Source organism: Peromyscus eremicus, chromosome 4 (genome assembly GCF_949786415.1).
Source record: "Peromyscus eremicus chromosome 4, PerEre_H2_v1, whole genome shotgun sequence".
NCBI classification, from domain to species: Eukaryota; Metazoa; Chordata; class Mammalia; order Rodentia; family Cricetidae; genus Peromyscus; species Peromyscus eremicus.
In genome coordinates this window covers 95,842,320-95,858,399 of record NC_081419.1, presented here as the reverse complement: position 1 = coordinate 95,858,399, position 16,080 = coordinate 95,842,320, and the positions used below count along the sequence as shown (strand labels likewise).

General features: G+C 36.0%; 1 protein-coding gene across 2 annotated transcripts in view; it reads right to left on the bottom strand.

The window, feature by feature from the left end:
- Ctdspl2 (CTD small phosphatase like 2) overlaps positions 1 to 16,080 on the bottom strand; it is a 32,871-nt gene continuing 16,791 nt past the window's right edge. Inside the window, exons 7-12 of one of the 2 annotated variants that reach the window (XM_059261269.1) lie at positions 9,653 to 9,715; positions 9,471 to 9,550; positions 6,740 to 6,866; positions 5,202 to 5,297; positions 5,072 to 5,110; positions 1 to 3,014 (exon numbers count right to left, since the gene is read on the bottom strand). In XM_059261269.1, coding sequence (XP_059117252.1) covers positions 5,093 to 5,110; positions 5,202 to 5,297; positions 6,740 to 6,866; positions 9,471 to 9,550; positions 9,653 to 9,715 — 384 coding nt within the window. In that variant the 3' untranslated portion in view covers positions 1 to 3,014; positions 5,072 to 5,092. The remainder of the gene's footprint in view (positions 3,015 to 5,071; positions 5,111 to 5,201; positions 5,298 to 6,739; positions 6,867 to 9,470; positions 9,551 to 9,652; positions 9,716 to 16,080) is intronic. The other variant, XM_059261270.1, reaches the window with a different exon arrangement.

Genomic DNA, 16,080 nt, shown 5'->3' with positions numbered 1-16,080 from the left:
TGACAGTTACAAGAAAATAGCCATTTATAGAAGTCACACAATGCTTTCAACAAGTCCCAATACAATTTTGGGAAACAAATAAAGCCATTGGATAAATAAATATACATACTAGCAAATATAAAACAATTTCTGGTTACGAATTGTCATCAATTCTTTTTTAGGACCCAGAGAAAAATGGTAGTAAATCTGGTCAGGACTACATATATTACATGGGATTAAAAAATACAACCAATTAAAACATCCTCTAACAATGATACAAATATTTAAAAGAATGTCTTAAAAGTCAAACATTCATAACTGGAAATAGCACAATTTTAATAGGTCCTAAGAGTTGTAATGTGTACACAGGTAGCTTGCTGTGCCTCGTGGATCCATGGCCCCTGCATTTACTACAGTCATGTTTACTGTGTGCATTGACAGCTGGGCACGTCTCAATTCAAAAACTATACACCTCCCACTACCTAAATGGAAGTGTTCTACAGCTACCAACAAAGATAAGATATGACTGGAAGATAATCTACTGAGATGGGAAGTAGCTGGCTAAATTGTTTATTTGTAATTTATACTTTGTGTCAACAACTTTAGAATTACCCAAATAAAGCAATGGAAAAAATAATAATTAATTTGGTCTCAACTCTCAGGTCATATAAACTTTCCCACAACGTATTTTGTCATTCTTACTCAGCTGACTTAAAGGAGCTCTCCTTGAATGCGTCTGCTTTATTATCATTTAAGTGCCAACAGGCACAATGGTATAAGTGTTTACATTTCCCCTTAAAGATGTGGGAAGGGCTTTGAGACTGTATTCATTTAATCAGGAAAACTTTCAACAATTATGCATGTCAAAAATTTAGATCTTGTATAGGTTTGGGGTTTGCTATACTAGCATAAAAATGATGGGATCAGGAAGAAATTAACTAGGTTCACAATTTTGAGCAAGAGCATATGTAAAGGTAACGTATGTACATTTTATTTCAAGAAAGACATAAGACAAACAGCATAAAGATGCCCAGGTGCCCTAAAGATAAATACACTTCAAAGATTCTCATTAAAATGAATCTGTAGTATTGTTCCTGCAAGCAAAATACCTTTTGTAAAATAAAAAAAAAAAAATCAGTATTCTGAATTGCAAATGCTTTTGCTTTTTTTTTTTTTGCAGAAAATCTGCCATGATTATTATTTTTTTTTAATGAATAAGGATTTTCCACAAAACAGGCTTGCTCTACATGCTAGGGTTTTAAACAGTTCAGTGACACATATGCTAACTACATACACAACAGATAATATAGTAAGAAAACACTCAACCTGATGAAAAGTTAAAATCTTCATTAATACACTGAAAACTGACAACTCATGCCTTTAAAATCAAAAATACAAAAATTAAATGTTTTCCTAAAAAGATTTCCTTATTTTAAGGATTCATTTGAAAATGAAGCTGCATGTAATTTGTACAGTAAGTTGTACAAGTAAACAGGTAATATACATAAAAAATTAACTGACATACTCCTCAATTATCAGTTGTCCACCTTTAATTTCCAATACTGTACTTTCTTAACAAGCATACAAAATATCAAACTTCTCTTTAGAAAAAGTGCCGTTCTTTGACATCCTTTACACAAAAACAGTCTGAGCCTGCGGCATGTTAATGCAGTTGAGAGGCAAAGCATACTAACTCTTACAAATTCTACCTTCCATAAAAAGCCCCCTGAAAAGGAGATTACACGCCACTATAAAAATATCAACCTCTTGTGGTAGCTGCATTAGAGAACCAAGGCGTGACGACTATTTTCATATAGCATAGAAAACCACTATGAGCATATTAACTGCACTGGTGGCCGGGAGTGTACTGTGCCACAGGATTATGCATAGCTACTGTTAGGTACCAAGACTGTTACACAGAGTTTTAAACTGATTGTAACCGAGAGTATAACAGAGGTACTAACCAGCCCATGCCAAGTAAATACTGAGTCACTGTGCTGAATACTTCATTCCTGGAGAAAACCAAAGGCAGCAGTAACTGAATCAAGCCCAACAGGAGACTGAACTCGTTCTCCTCAAAGGTTAGTGAGCACAGTGAAGTCTGAGGTATACCTTTATCCATTAAATGTGTGCCATTGCAAGATATTACCATCTGGAATACATGTCATCACAATGGTTCAAATCGTTTGAATATTAGTCATTCATATATTCTTACCTACCCAGTCTCTTGATTTTTGAAGATTTCACCTACAGTAGAATATTACAGAACAAAATATAAAATGCATGTTTTTTTTAAATGAAACTTACATGGACTAAAAGTAGAGAATATTTTTAAACAAATATACAATATGCAGGCAGACAAAGCAGGAAAACGGCCATTCAAATGTATATTAAAAAAAAAAAAAAAACTAAAAATTGACTATTTCCAGAAAACTATGAAGCGCCTCAACTAAAAGGAATGCATTATGAGATTCTAATCTAATACAGGTCAGAAATGTAAAAAGGTTATAAACCTTAACAGGAAAAATAAAACAACTTTTACTGGCCATTCCTGTTGAAATGAGAATAGTAAAGTAACAGAAGAGTGGCTACAAACCCACTGAGAGCACCGAACAGAGAAAGTGAGAGTCCACTTTCACCTGTTATGATCATAAAATCCTGTGTACACAGGGCAAACTGCTGGTGGCAGAAACAGAATTCTTGATAAACTGCAGATGTCCTGTACATAAAAAGTTTCACTGGAGTCGTACTAGTTCTACAGACGCTTCTGTTTTAGCCTACCCACTGTATGTGTTCAATCTGAGATAGTCTCTTTCTGTAACCCTTGATTATTATTGGGCACCAAAGATAAGAAAAGCAAGACGGGGTACAAAAATGCAAAATTTCAACAGTAATGGCAATGTTTTTGTCTTAGTCCAAAGGGTCCTGCATTCTCTCTCCCCCCTCAGTGATCTGACAAGTCTCTGAACTTAATCTGGGGGCAGCAAATCATGCAAGCGAAATCTGTCTCTGATGTGAGGTCGGACATCTTCATTCTGTGTGGAGAAAAGATTATTTTTGAAAAGTCACATGATTTCTAAGGTATGCTCCTATATAACACTATGACCACCACTCTTTACAGAGGAAGCGGACTACTACTTCACTTCATGACACATCATTTTGCTTGGCAAATACAGTCAGCTTCTATAACCAGTCTATAGGCACACATCTGTACTGGCAGACTTTTCTTTGCCATTAATCTCTAAACAATACAGAGCAAACAATTTACTTAGCATTTACATTGTAATAGGTATTACCAAGTACTTTAGAGATTATTTTAAGCATTTGGGAGGGTATGTGAAGGTTCTATGCAAACACCACACTAAACTCTCTAAGGGACTTGAGCACTTACAGAATCATGGGGGATCCAGGATCTAATCTAGAAGGGTTATGGAGGGGTGACTAGGTATTAGAATACAATATAAAATAAACACAGAATTAAATTTAGACTTAAGCTTTTTTCATGGGGGGGGTGTAAAAAACAGTTAAGAAGCTAAACCAATAGGTAAGCAAAAGGGTTACACCACTAAATTCTACATGCTACAATTGATTGATTTATGGATAAGAAACCAATTCCTAGAATAAAGGTTTAATGACAAAGCATTACTTTTAAATGTGAATTATGACAGTAAAATGCATCAGCTTAGAGTAACTGTAAACAAATGGGGAAGCTATGAAATAGTGATAACAAAGCATTCAGTCTATAAACTTTGAAATACTGATAGGCCTTATTTCAATAATTTCTCGTACAATTCAAAACCGCTCATGGAAAACAATAGTTGGCAGTAAGGATCAGGTTTAGAATCTACAGTGAGGCTACAGAATCACTGAATTTATTCTGAGTCCTCTACCTTCGCCCAAGGGAGAAATATTATTTATTCTTTGAGCACCCCAGCCACCAGCCCAGGATTTCTCTTATAAAGCCCAAGGAGGAGGAAGCCTTTTCTGAATCCTTGCTATCTCCAGTGCTTCTGGCTTCTCTGTTATTTTCCTCATATATCACTTAAAGAAGGAAAGCCTTGCTGTAGACATCTTGACCTGCTGGGCATGGTAGCACTCAAGAGGCAGGCAGATCCCTAAGAGTTGGAGGCCAGCCTGATACATATAGCTAGTTCCAGGCCAGTCAAGTCTCTGAGTGAGACCCTGTCTCAAACAACAACAACAAATCGATCTTGACCATTTTGGTCCATTTCATTTTACTAGCCACTGATAAACTTCCCTTGAAGACCAGCTGAATCATGGGAGGCGTGGTGCCCTGAGGCAGAACCTTGGCAGTTCCAGCTGATAACACACTTACTTTTCTGCTTCCAATCAGAACTACTCAAGAGTATCCCAAATCATGTGTTCACCAGGAACTCCCAGGTCACTAGCCTATTCTCCAAAGTGATCCTTTTGTCTCCCCCAACCACACTCACAGTTGAGCTCTTCCACATTGGGGAAATATTGAGCAGAGTTTTTAGCTCTCACGTTCCAGGTTATTCTTAACACCAAGCAAAAAAGCTAGGGGAAGTTTGTAAAAGGTTTGGGCTCCCTGAGGCTAACTGATCCAGTGTCTGCACCTCACAATGGAAGGTCAAGCTCACTCTCATGTTACCAACAAGAGCCCTGCAGGTCCTCCGGCTGCTTGCTTTTGTACATTTCATGACAGGATTACAAGTGTTTGCAGACACTTTATCTTTTCAATATGCAAACAGAAAGAAACTGTAGAGAAAACGTTTTTTTTAGACAAGAGTTCCATTTAGTCCCAGGCTGACCTCAAGCTCACCATGTAGGTGAGAATCACCTTTAATTCCTGATCTTACTGCCTCCACAGTCTCAGTGCTGGGATCAGCTGGCCATCCTTGTGCACCACAACACTCAGAAACTTTTGTTTCAATAGAAGAATGAGCCCGGTCCAATTTCTACTGCATATTAAGTTTTATTAAAAACAACAAAACTAACCATAATCTTTTTCAACTTTTGCCACAATCTTCTACCAATTAACATTATTACTATTATTTGTTGCTGTTCTTTTTTTAGGAAGGATCTCTCTCTCTATGTAACCTAGACTGACCTCAATCTGATGATTCTCTCATTAGTCTTCCAACGTTAACTTTAAAAGCCAAAACACAGAGAGATTTGTTCAATATAGTTAACAAAAACAAAATATATAAATAAATAAATAAAATGTAGGATATACTTACCAGTTCTACAAGCTTCTCCAGAAATGGAATCAATTTTAGGAGTTCATTGTCATTTTTATCCATAAACCAACTTTCTATAGGGATTCCATTAGAAAGCTAAAACAATAAATATGTAATTAAGTTCTCTTTAACTATATTAGCCTGCTTTGGAAAACGTAAGAAAACAGACTTAAGTAGCTATGGGTATAAAAGTTCCTCTGAAAAGAAATGCTACTAGGGTTTCACTGACAACTCAACAATGCAAGGGAATTTAATGAATAAATTGAAGCTTACTTAACTGATTGCTCAGTGTCATTTACTTCCTCAGTGAGTACAAAGGTAAACAATAAAAAGGTTCACTAAAGCAAACTCTACAATATTCATTCAAGAAAGTTACTAGCTCAATGCTAGTCACTGTGGAGTAAAGAGATACTACCAATCTAAGCACTCGGAGAGCATGTGTGCATACTTTTACAAAAGGACCACGACCATCCTACTCATTGTTTTGTTTCTGTTTTCTTTTGGTCTTTCCTTGTTTTTTTTGAAACAGGGTCTCACTCTGTAGTCACTGTTCTATTCTTTCAAAAAGAGGTCTTGAGCTGGGCGATGGTGGTGGAGCACACCTTTAATCCCAGTACTCGGGAGGTGAGGCAAGTGAGTCTCTGTGAGTTGGAGGCCCACCTGGTCTACAGAGCGAGTTCTAGTACAGCCAGGGCTACACAGAGAAACCCTGTTGCTCTGCTGCCCAGGCAGGCCTAACACCTGTGCTTAGGCAATCCTCCTACCCCAGTCTAACCATTTTTATGCTATCAACTCATGAGTATAAGTAGAAGTACAAATACAGGGTGGGGAAAAGCATTAATTTTAACAAAGTAAATACTAGGCCAGGCATGGTAGCCTTTAATCCCAATACTCAGGAGGCAGAAGCAGGCTGATCTCAAGTTCAAAGATGGCCTGGACTACATAGAGAGACCCTGTCTCAAAACAAACAAACAAACAAACAAACAAACAAACAAACAGCACCCAGTGTGAGTCTTCCAGTAATTCAGTTGGTAGAACAGAGCTATAGAAATATTAGCAAAACAGAGAAAAATGTTGCTAAAACCACCTAAGAAGCCAGGCGGTGGCGGCACACGCATTTAATCCCAGCACTCGGGAGGCAGAGGCAGATGGATCTCTGAGTTCGAGGCCAGCCTGGGCTAGAGTGAATTCCAGGACAGGCTCCAAAGCTACATAGAGAAACCCTTTCTCGAAAAACCAAAACCAAAACCAAAAAACAAAACAAAACAAAAACAACAACAACAAAAAAATCCTAAAAAAATATCAAAATGCTACTGAACTGTGTACTGCCCTCTCATTCCATCTGCAGATTTACTTAATTTGTTTTCTTAATTTATGTTGTACTTCATGGAGAAGACAAGTTTTCACACGCACTTATCCATCTGACATTTCTAAGAACACAGTAAAGGAAATGCTATTTTAAAATCATGTTCTTCGTGGCAGCAGTAGTCCTCCTGGTACTTTTTCCAACTGAATTTCTTTAGGAATCTTCTTCCTACCTGATAGGCAAAGGCTTGCGGTGAGTTGTCAATTATTATAGTTTTGGAAAGATCTCTTCCAAGGATATTTAAGTCCTTTATATAGTTTCCTTGTACACAAACACAATGTTCTCGGAAAAGCCGGTGCCTAAACAAAAATAAAACAAATTTTAAAACATGCACTGAAACATATTCATGTACCATAACCTTTGTAAGTATTCTTTTCTCTCAGGAAGCAAATTCAAATACAAATATTTGGCCTAAGTTGTAGCATAGTTTCAATAAAAAAATTCTTAGCAATTAGAGACCTTTTTTAAAAACACCAAATATTATGATGGTTTAAACTATAATGTCATACATTAAAGAAGGAAATTCAAACTTTGAAGGTGTTTTCGTAATTTCATTACCCAGAAAAGCTCAGCTCAGATGCAGCATTTGGTTGTCATCGAGGTCCTGCTTTTTAACCAATTTTCCAGATGGTTGACTGAGGCACAAGTGACTTGCCCAAGGTCACAGTAAGTCTGTGGTTAGCCCGGTATTGGAACCCAGGATCCTCCTGGCTCCCAGTCCTTTGCTCTAACCAGTAGACCACACAGCCTCCCTATCCCTGTACATGCCAGAATAGAAAATATAAGAAGGTATGTTTTTGTATTGGAGTTAAAATAATTTTTTAGTTTTCTTAATAGTTTTTGAGAAAAGATGCTGCAGAGGCCAAAACATTCCATCATTTCAACTTTCCCCAAACACTTATTTGTGTGTGTGTGTGTGTGTGTGTGTGTGTGTGTGTGTGTGTGTATAATATCAATTCAAAGAAAAGGGACTGAAAAAAATTCAGGTTCAAGTATTATAAATGTAAACTAATAACCAATCTTACAAACTAAATAGAAAATTCTGTCATTTAAAAGCTATTAAAAGATGTATAATTCTTAGATACTATAATAATTATGCAATGTGAATTTACAATCAAGATATCATTCTCTAAATATTACTAATAATTGATACAGGTTTTCTACCTTGAAATATATTCTTGCTTATGCCTTAATAACTGAGTTTGTCATATTGTTTAATCTTTAACTAAACAAATTTTCATGAGCAATATACTACTCATGCCTGTACTTTTTGTTTCATAATTTCAAGAAAGGTGTATTTTCAGCTGGGCATGGTGGCGCACACCTTTAATCCCAGCACTTGGGAGGCAGAGGCAGTTGAATCTCTGTGAGTTCTAGGACAGTCAGGGTTACACAAAGAAACCCTGTCTTGGAAAAAAAAAGAGAAAAGAAAAAGAAACAAAGAGTATTTTCCACCCATACACTGTTACAGTTCAACAACAACATTTAAAGAGCACACACAAACTCATCTTAAAACTCCAGTGCTGGTAGCAGTGACAGTGAGGGAGTTCACCTACTCAGTTACTAAGATAATTCTCTACAGCACTTCAACAAATCCCAATCATTTACATTTTTCTCCTTATGTTTTTGAAAATCCAATTAAGCAGAACAAACTGAAATTCCTAAGTGTGTAGATTTTATAAATCTAGCTATTATAACACAATGTAACAACATGACTGACTATTCCCCCAGGAAAATGAAAGCTGCAAGAGGGCCAGGATTGTGCTGCTTACAACTGTTGCTAGAACACTAAAAATAGTGAACAGAAATCTTTTAACATGAATAGTCAAAGCAAAATCTAAATTTATATACTTTTATTAAAGTTAGGTACAGTGAGCATATTACAGTATACTGTGAATAGAAAATAACATTTCTTATTATCTCTATAGCTTATTTGATCCTTTCAATTAAAAATTAAAAATCACAGTTTAATAAAACTAAGTTTAAGTAGTCACTGGGGAAAACCTTTCAATATAATTGCAACTATCCAATAAAGGTTCTTTTGAGTTAGTTTGTTGAGGCAGCATCTCACTATAGCTCAAGCTGGCATGAAACTCAGAGATCTGCCTATCTCTGTCTCACAAGCTCGGGGGTAAAGTCTTGGGCCACAATATCTGGAAATAAAGTATTACTGGTAGTAAACTAGGTTTAAGATTTATTATTAAGATTATGGGAGATAACTCTCAAAGCAATATCCAGCTAAATAGCTGCTACGAGCCTCTTACACCCTTTCTCTAGTCCTCATCACTAAGTCAGGATGGAGAAAGTATGAAAGTGTCTTCGTTTACAGAAATAATGGAACTGATTTTCAAAATCCCCCAAGGCATCCCTGCTAACCAGGAACACACTTCATCTGCTGGTGAATGTCATATACAAGGAACAGAGTCCAGATCAGGATAACCTGAATGATGAAGGCAATTTTAATTTTCAGATAGATGCATGTAACATTTTCTTTACATGGGAGGAGGTAAATCTATTCTTAAGGAATCTTTTCTACTCTATTTCTACTTATCTGTTCCACCTCAAAGGCAATATAACAAGCATTATCTCAGAGACATATGGAGGTAAAACAAGCTCACAGTGAAACCTTCTACACCACCACTCGCTTCACCCGAATCCCCAAAGACACGAAGATTTAGATGTAATAGTCAATAAATATATTTGACTTTGGGACCCTTAAAGGAATGTCTGTCTGAAGTCACATAATTAGGAACTCTTAAAGAGTTGTGGGACTTAAACTCATTTACCATTCAACACAATAAATCTCTAGATAGCAGCCAACTGAAAACGGCCATTAAATGAAGTCAAGGTAATTGCATAGATGAATGTGACAGACATTTCTATGATTTCTTAATTAAATTTACCTGACCAGTTGCTTTTTAGGGTCTAGAATGTTCAGTAACTTGTCTGCATACACCTTCTTAGAAGCAGTAAAAAGAATGATCTACAAATTCAGGGAAAAGAAGTAATCATTATACATGGTCTAATATGGGTACTATATTGAATAAAATAAAAATACATAGGTAATTAGTTTAAACACATTTACCTCATACATCTGAGACATTCGTTCAAGGAATTCCCTGAAGAATGGTCTTAATCTCACATAAACCTGAAGAAAGGCAAAGATAGTTTTCAGCAAATAAAGATAATATTTACTAAATACCACTCAAACCAAACATATTCCATGTACCAGAAGCACTTAAGATGGTCTTTTAGAGATAGTAATCATTGATGGTTTCATTTTTAAAGCAATTGAAACATAATTTCAAAATCACTCCAACTAAAAATAGATGGCTCTCATTACAGATTTTGATCCACCAATCAGCTCCATCTTCCAAACAGGTAGCATCCATCCAATTATGCTGCAGGCTGTGAGTCCAGCTTCAAGCTGACCTGTCTCAATGACCTTCCTCAATAATTAGAACTTCTTCTAAACAAATACCTGTTAAAAATACCTCTATTTAATTTTTATATTAATACAAGTAATAGTCAAGAAGGTGGTATCTGGATTGGTGAGTTTAAATATCTCCCCCTCCCTTTTTAAAAGAAACCAAACTTACCCTTCACATTTAATGATTCAGATATAACTGAGTTTGTAAGTGTACAAAGACAATAGTTCTCAAAGCTTACTGTTCAAGGTTTTTTATATATATATATATATATATATATATATATATATATATATATATATATATATATATATATATATATGAGAGAGAGAGAGAGTGAGTGAGTGAGTTGGGTTGAGACAGGGTTTCTGTGTAGTCTTGGCTGTCCCGGGAACTCACTTGTAGACCAGGCTGGCCTTGAACTCAGAGATCCACCTGTCCCTGCCTCTGCAGTGCTAGAATTAAAGGCATGCACCACCCAGGTATATATTCTTATCTCTATGTCCAGCTTCTTTCCTAACATTATTGCTCTTATAATATGCTGCATTATTCAGAAAAAGCACACAAATATAAGCCATAAGTAATTGCTGAAATTACTTACAAAAGACTGTCCACTTCTCTTATATTCACTTGGTGACTAAATTTTATAAAAGTTTTTTTTGTTTGTTTTGTTTTTCAAGACAGGTAGCTTTGGAGCCTGTCCTGGAACCCACTCTGTAGCCCAGGCTGGCCTCGAACTCACAGAGATCCATCTGGCTCTGCCTCCCGAGTGCTGGGATTAAAGGCGTGCGCCACCACCGCCCGGCTTATAAAAGTTTTGTACTCCACTGAAAGGTAACTACTGATTTCATATATTGTAAATAAATAAATATTTTTGTTAAGCTGAATTAATAGATTGTGACTTTGTAACAAACCTGTGGTGACTACACACCTAATGCAGGCTTAAGTGTTCAATTCTGCCATCTACATAAAAATGTTCCTGTGACAAAAATGCCAGTTCTGGGAATGTTTTATGGTAAATCAGGGAAAGCATGTAACAAAAGAAAACAAAGAAAAGGACATTTTCCAATCACTTCCAGATTAGACTGAGACTGTAATTGCATTATGTACCCTACTGCTATTTCTATGTTTAAATACAACACACAACTTGTAGTTTGGTATGCTTTCAAGATGAAAGGTAGCACTAAGAACAGAAGAGTACATTGCTAGTGTTTTCTTACCCTGAGAATACAAAGGGTAAGAAGAGTTGCCTGTCAAAGTTCCTATTTGCAGAACAGATAGATACACTATTTTATCAGAAAGGTGTCACAGAAAGATTCGACAACAGATAACATAGTAGTTAATGGTGAAAAAAAAAATAGTGGTCAGGTCTGTAATAAGGCTACATAAAGCTGTACCATGTGTTACAAAGGCATACAACCATAAATAAAAACAGTCGAGATGAGGTACAAGCCCAACAGGGTCTATGTCACTGCGATCTATTAGACATCAACAAACATATATATATGAATCAGCAAGCCATAAGTTTTGTTCTAAAAGAAATAATAAAAGTTATGTATAATATAGTCTCTTTTTTGTTCATCTATTTACTGGGGCAAGGTGTGTTTGTGGTGTGTACATGGCATCGGTTAGAGGAAAACTTTTGAAAATCCATTTTCTTCTCTCACCATGTGGGACCCAGGGAGCAAACTCAGGTTGTCAGGCTTTGTGGCAAGTCTTTACCTGTGGAGCCATTTCATTGGTTCCAAAAATTTAATTCTTGACATTAACATTATTTACCTATATTAGGTCACAGGCATGCCCCTAATCCTTCAAAAACTATCCCACAAGTAACAATTAGCTCCATTTTCCTTCTCCAAACTTCAGTCTTATACAGGATTCTATTCTAAAGTACCCATCCTTCATTTTCTACCAACTATTCTTCTTCAAACTCACAACTTTTTGCTCTGTTGAGACGGGGTCTCACTCTGCAGTCCAGAGTACTCTGGAACTTACTATGTAGCCAGGATGACTTGGGTACTATGGTGATCCTTCCTGCCCCAGCCTTCCCAATACTGACATTACAGGTGTGTGCAACCATACCCAACCAAATTTAACTCTTAATGTGTAAACTCTCAAAGATCAAAAGACTGATTTCACTCTAGTTAACACATGTTCTTCCAAACCTATAGCAATGCCATTTAGGTTAAATTTGTTTTAAATAAACCAAATATATTTTGAAAACTATATAAGTTTAAAAATAATGCCTAATTATAGTAATAAACGATTATTATCTGCAAGACTAACAATCACTCAAAAGTGGGGATATGTGAATAAGTACATTTTGCCAAATTTTTAAAATTAAAAATATTATAATCTGTTGGCTGGTGGTGGTGTATACCTTTAATCTCAGCACTCCGGGAGGCAGAGGCAGGCAGATCTCTCTGAGTTCAAGGCCAGCCTGGTCTACAGAGCTAGTTCCAGAAGGACAGCCAGGGTACACAAAGAAACCCTGTCTCAGGGGGACGAGACAACAAACAAACAAAAAGAAACAAAGAAACAAAGCAGGCAGAGTGGCACACGCCTTTAATCCCAGGGGTCCCTGTGAGCCTAGTCTGGTCTACATAGTGAGCTCCAAGAGCTACATAGTGATACCCTGTTTCAGAAAAAGAAAAAAAAACAAGAACAACAACAACAAAATAGATTCTTAGAATCTATTAAGAACTGGTTTTACTAAAATTTAAATTTATATAGAAAAATATATAGTAAGAAACCAGTACATACATTAACAATACAATACTACTACCTGACAACGAATAATAGCTTATTTTCTGCATCCTCTTTGGTAGCATGTCAATGAAAACTCTTAACTGTATGTTTATGGTACTAACAAAACACAATAGACCACACTTATTAAAAGTCAATTACATAGAAAACTACTTATAAATTGATTATAAACACTGAACAGTTAAATCTGGTTAAATTCAAATTTAACTAATTTCTATTAGTTTATCAAAACTTCACCTGTTATTTTAACAATCAAACCAAGAAACAAAGCAAAATCCTACCTACAGCAATTTCAATTTGTCAGAGAGTAAGAGAAAATTACTAGTCAACATTTTTAGGAGAAATATTTTGCATGATTTACAAGCCCAGATTAACATTAGAAACTTTTTTTTTTTTTTGCTGGACGATGGTGGCACACACCATTAATTCCAGCACTTGGGAGGCAGAAGTAGGCGGATCTCTCTGAGTTTGAGGCCAGCCTGGTCTACAGAGTGAGTTTCAGGACAGTCAGGTTTACTCAGAAAAACCCTGTCTTAAAAAAAAAAACAAAAAAAAAAACTTCAATACTTTAAAAAGACATCCTTTGAACTTATTGATATACTATGACTATAATTAAAAAAAATAGTAAGTTTATAGGTCGAAGTATAGTTCAAGGTTTACATGTGTGCTTGGCTTAGACAGGGCCCTGGGTTCTTTGGCTAGCACCAAAAGAAACACATAGTCGATAGAACTCTAATTAGAGATAAATGCCTTTGACCCCACTACTCCAGAGGCTGAAGCAGATTTCATTGAGTTTAACACCAGTCTGAGCTACATAATGGAATTGTATTTTTTTTTTTTTTAAGATTTATTTATTTATTATGGATACAGTGTTCTGCCTGCATGTATGCCTGTAGACCAGAAGAGGGCACCAGATCTCATTACAGATGGTTGAGAGCCACCATGTGGTTGCTGGGAATTGAACTCAGGACCTCTGGAAGAGCAGCCAGTGCTCTTAACCTCTGAGCCATCTCTCCAGCCCGGAATTGTATTTTAAAAAAAACCACACCAACACACAAATATACATCAGAGAGCGAAAGCACACTAGGTTTTCTCTAAACAAAAAGATAATCTGTGAGCGCTATTTATTTAATACATAGAGGCAAGTGCAGTGATACACGTCATGTCAATACATGTGATCTTAGCCCTTGGGGAGCTGAAAGCAGAAAATATGATGCTGGAGTTTTTGAAGAATTAAATGATGAATTATTGCGAGGGAACGAGGGAGTCTTCCAATTACTAGATACACTGGCATACAAAGAGGCTCTGCCAATTTCCAACGTTATAAAGGTTAAACAATACAGGTAAAGCATTTGGTATCATGATCATTGAATTTAATGTGACAAAAACGGATAACTATTACCTACCTCTTTATTTAAAAGTAACCACTCACCAGTATTATCTTACAGGGTAGAACTGAGCAACCACTATTCTAAAGAGAAAGCCTTACAGCTACCACCTAGTCTCTTAAAAGAAAAATATTACTGACTCCACTAACATTTTCTTAGCATTTGTACCAAAACACAGAATGGCCAAATCTTCTCCAAGGATAGAAAGACTGCTCAAGTAGGAGCCATGGAGGCCTCAACTTCATAACCTATTAGGTTAATTTAATCATCATTTGTTTCACACCTAGCTGCAATAAGAGGTAGAAATGGTATCTGTAGCGGAGTCAACTTGGGGATGAACAGAGAAGGACTAAAACATCAGAACCAGAATTTTCCCTAACTATTAAAGAGAATTCAATCTGAAAAGGGGTTTAGAGTCCAAATAGGATAAACTGAAATTTAATGTATTCATGTACATTATTTTTAAGTTGTCAATGAAGCATATTTATGATGGGAAAAATGGCCATTTATTTGTACATAAATTTAGGTACATAAGTACATACATACATAAAACTTTTAATGACATATATTAAAAGAAACTGCAATTACTTTGAGAGCAAAAAAGAAAGTAGCCATTTAAGTAACAAAATGTTGCCTTTAAAAACCACTCTAGCAAACACCAGAATGGTAGCCCACGCCTTTGATCCCAGCATTCAGGAGGCAGAGGCAGGCAGATCTCTGTGCTATTAAGGCCACCTGGTCAACAGAGCCAGTTCCAGGCCAGTCAGGGCCTCATAGTGAGACTTGTCTCCAGTGGTAGTAGTAGTAACAATAATAATAATAAAAAAAACCCAGCAATAATAAATCATTCTAGTAAGCAATCAGGAAGTTGAAGGATTGTGAGTTCTAGGCCAGCTTGGGTAACAATAATAATAATAAAAAAAACCCAGCAATAATAAATCATTCTAGTAAGCAATCAGGAAGTTGAAGGATTGTGAGTTCTAGGCCAGCTTGGGCTACACAGTGAGACCCTATCTCAAAAACAAAGTTAAATAAAATCACCCTCAACAATCATTCTAAAAATAATGAACCCTCCAGTTTAGTGCACGTTGTAATCAACTCTCATCTCTTCTATGTTTAAAGTATTTTCAGGAACTTTCTGGTGTAGAGTCCATCTATTCTTCCCCAGTATTACATAGCCCAAGCAAGCCTCAAACTCACTCTCTCTCTGCTTCAGCCTTATGAGCTGTGATGACAGGCATGCATCACCTGTCTGGCTGAATAATCTGCTTTTTTAAATGAATTATTCCTATTGGAGATACTTTTTTAAGAAATCCCCATAAAATATATTTTCTAATTTTTGATAAGGAGAAAAGTATAAGTTTAACATATCATTTTAATCTAAAAATTAATAATAATTACAATGAAAACATAGTGCCCATGATCACTTACTAAGAAGGATGGGAAAGTTAATTTAAAATTATTCTAAAGTGTTGTTTTTAACACTTTCTACAAGTAAGTTACTATCCAAATACTGTTCTCTCCTAGCTAAAAGTGACATCAGTACTAAATATTCACAACCCCAAATACTATATACAAGGCATAATTATATACAAACATACATATTTATATACAACAAAAATAAGTTTATAAAACTAAGCAACAAAATGCCTCTTTAATTATAAAGTCAGAATTTGCAAAAGAGAAAACATAATCAGGTATTTTTACAACAGAATTCTTCACTTAAATATTTTTCTTCTTCATGAAGCAAAATAAAGCCGGTTTTTCTAGGAAGAGCTAGAAGCCATGACACTTCTAATTCTCTTTTTGTGGTATGAAAAATACCCTGAACTATATGATTTTCAAGAAAACAAAGTAGGAAGAGGCTGAGCTTTGCTATCCAGGCTCTCTACTGGCCTCTTCCCCACAACTTTCTCCATAAAAGCAACCTC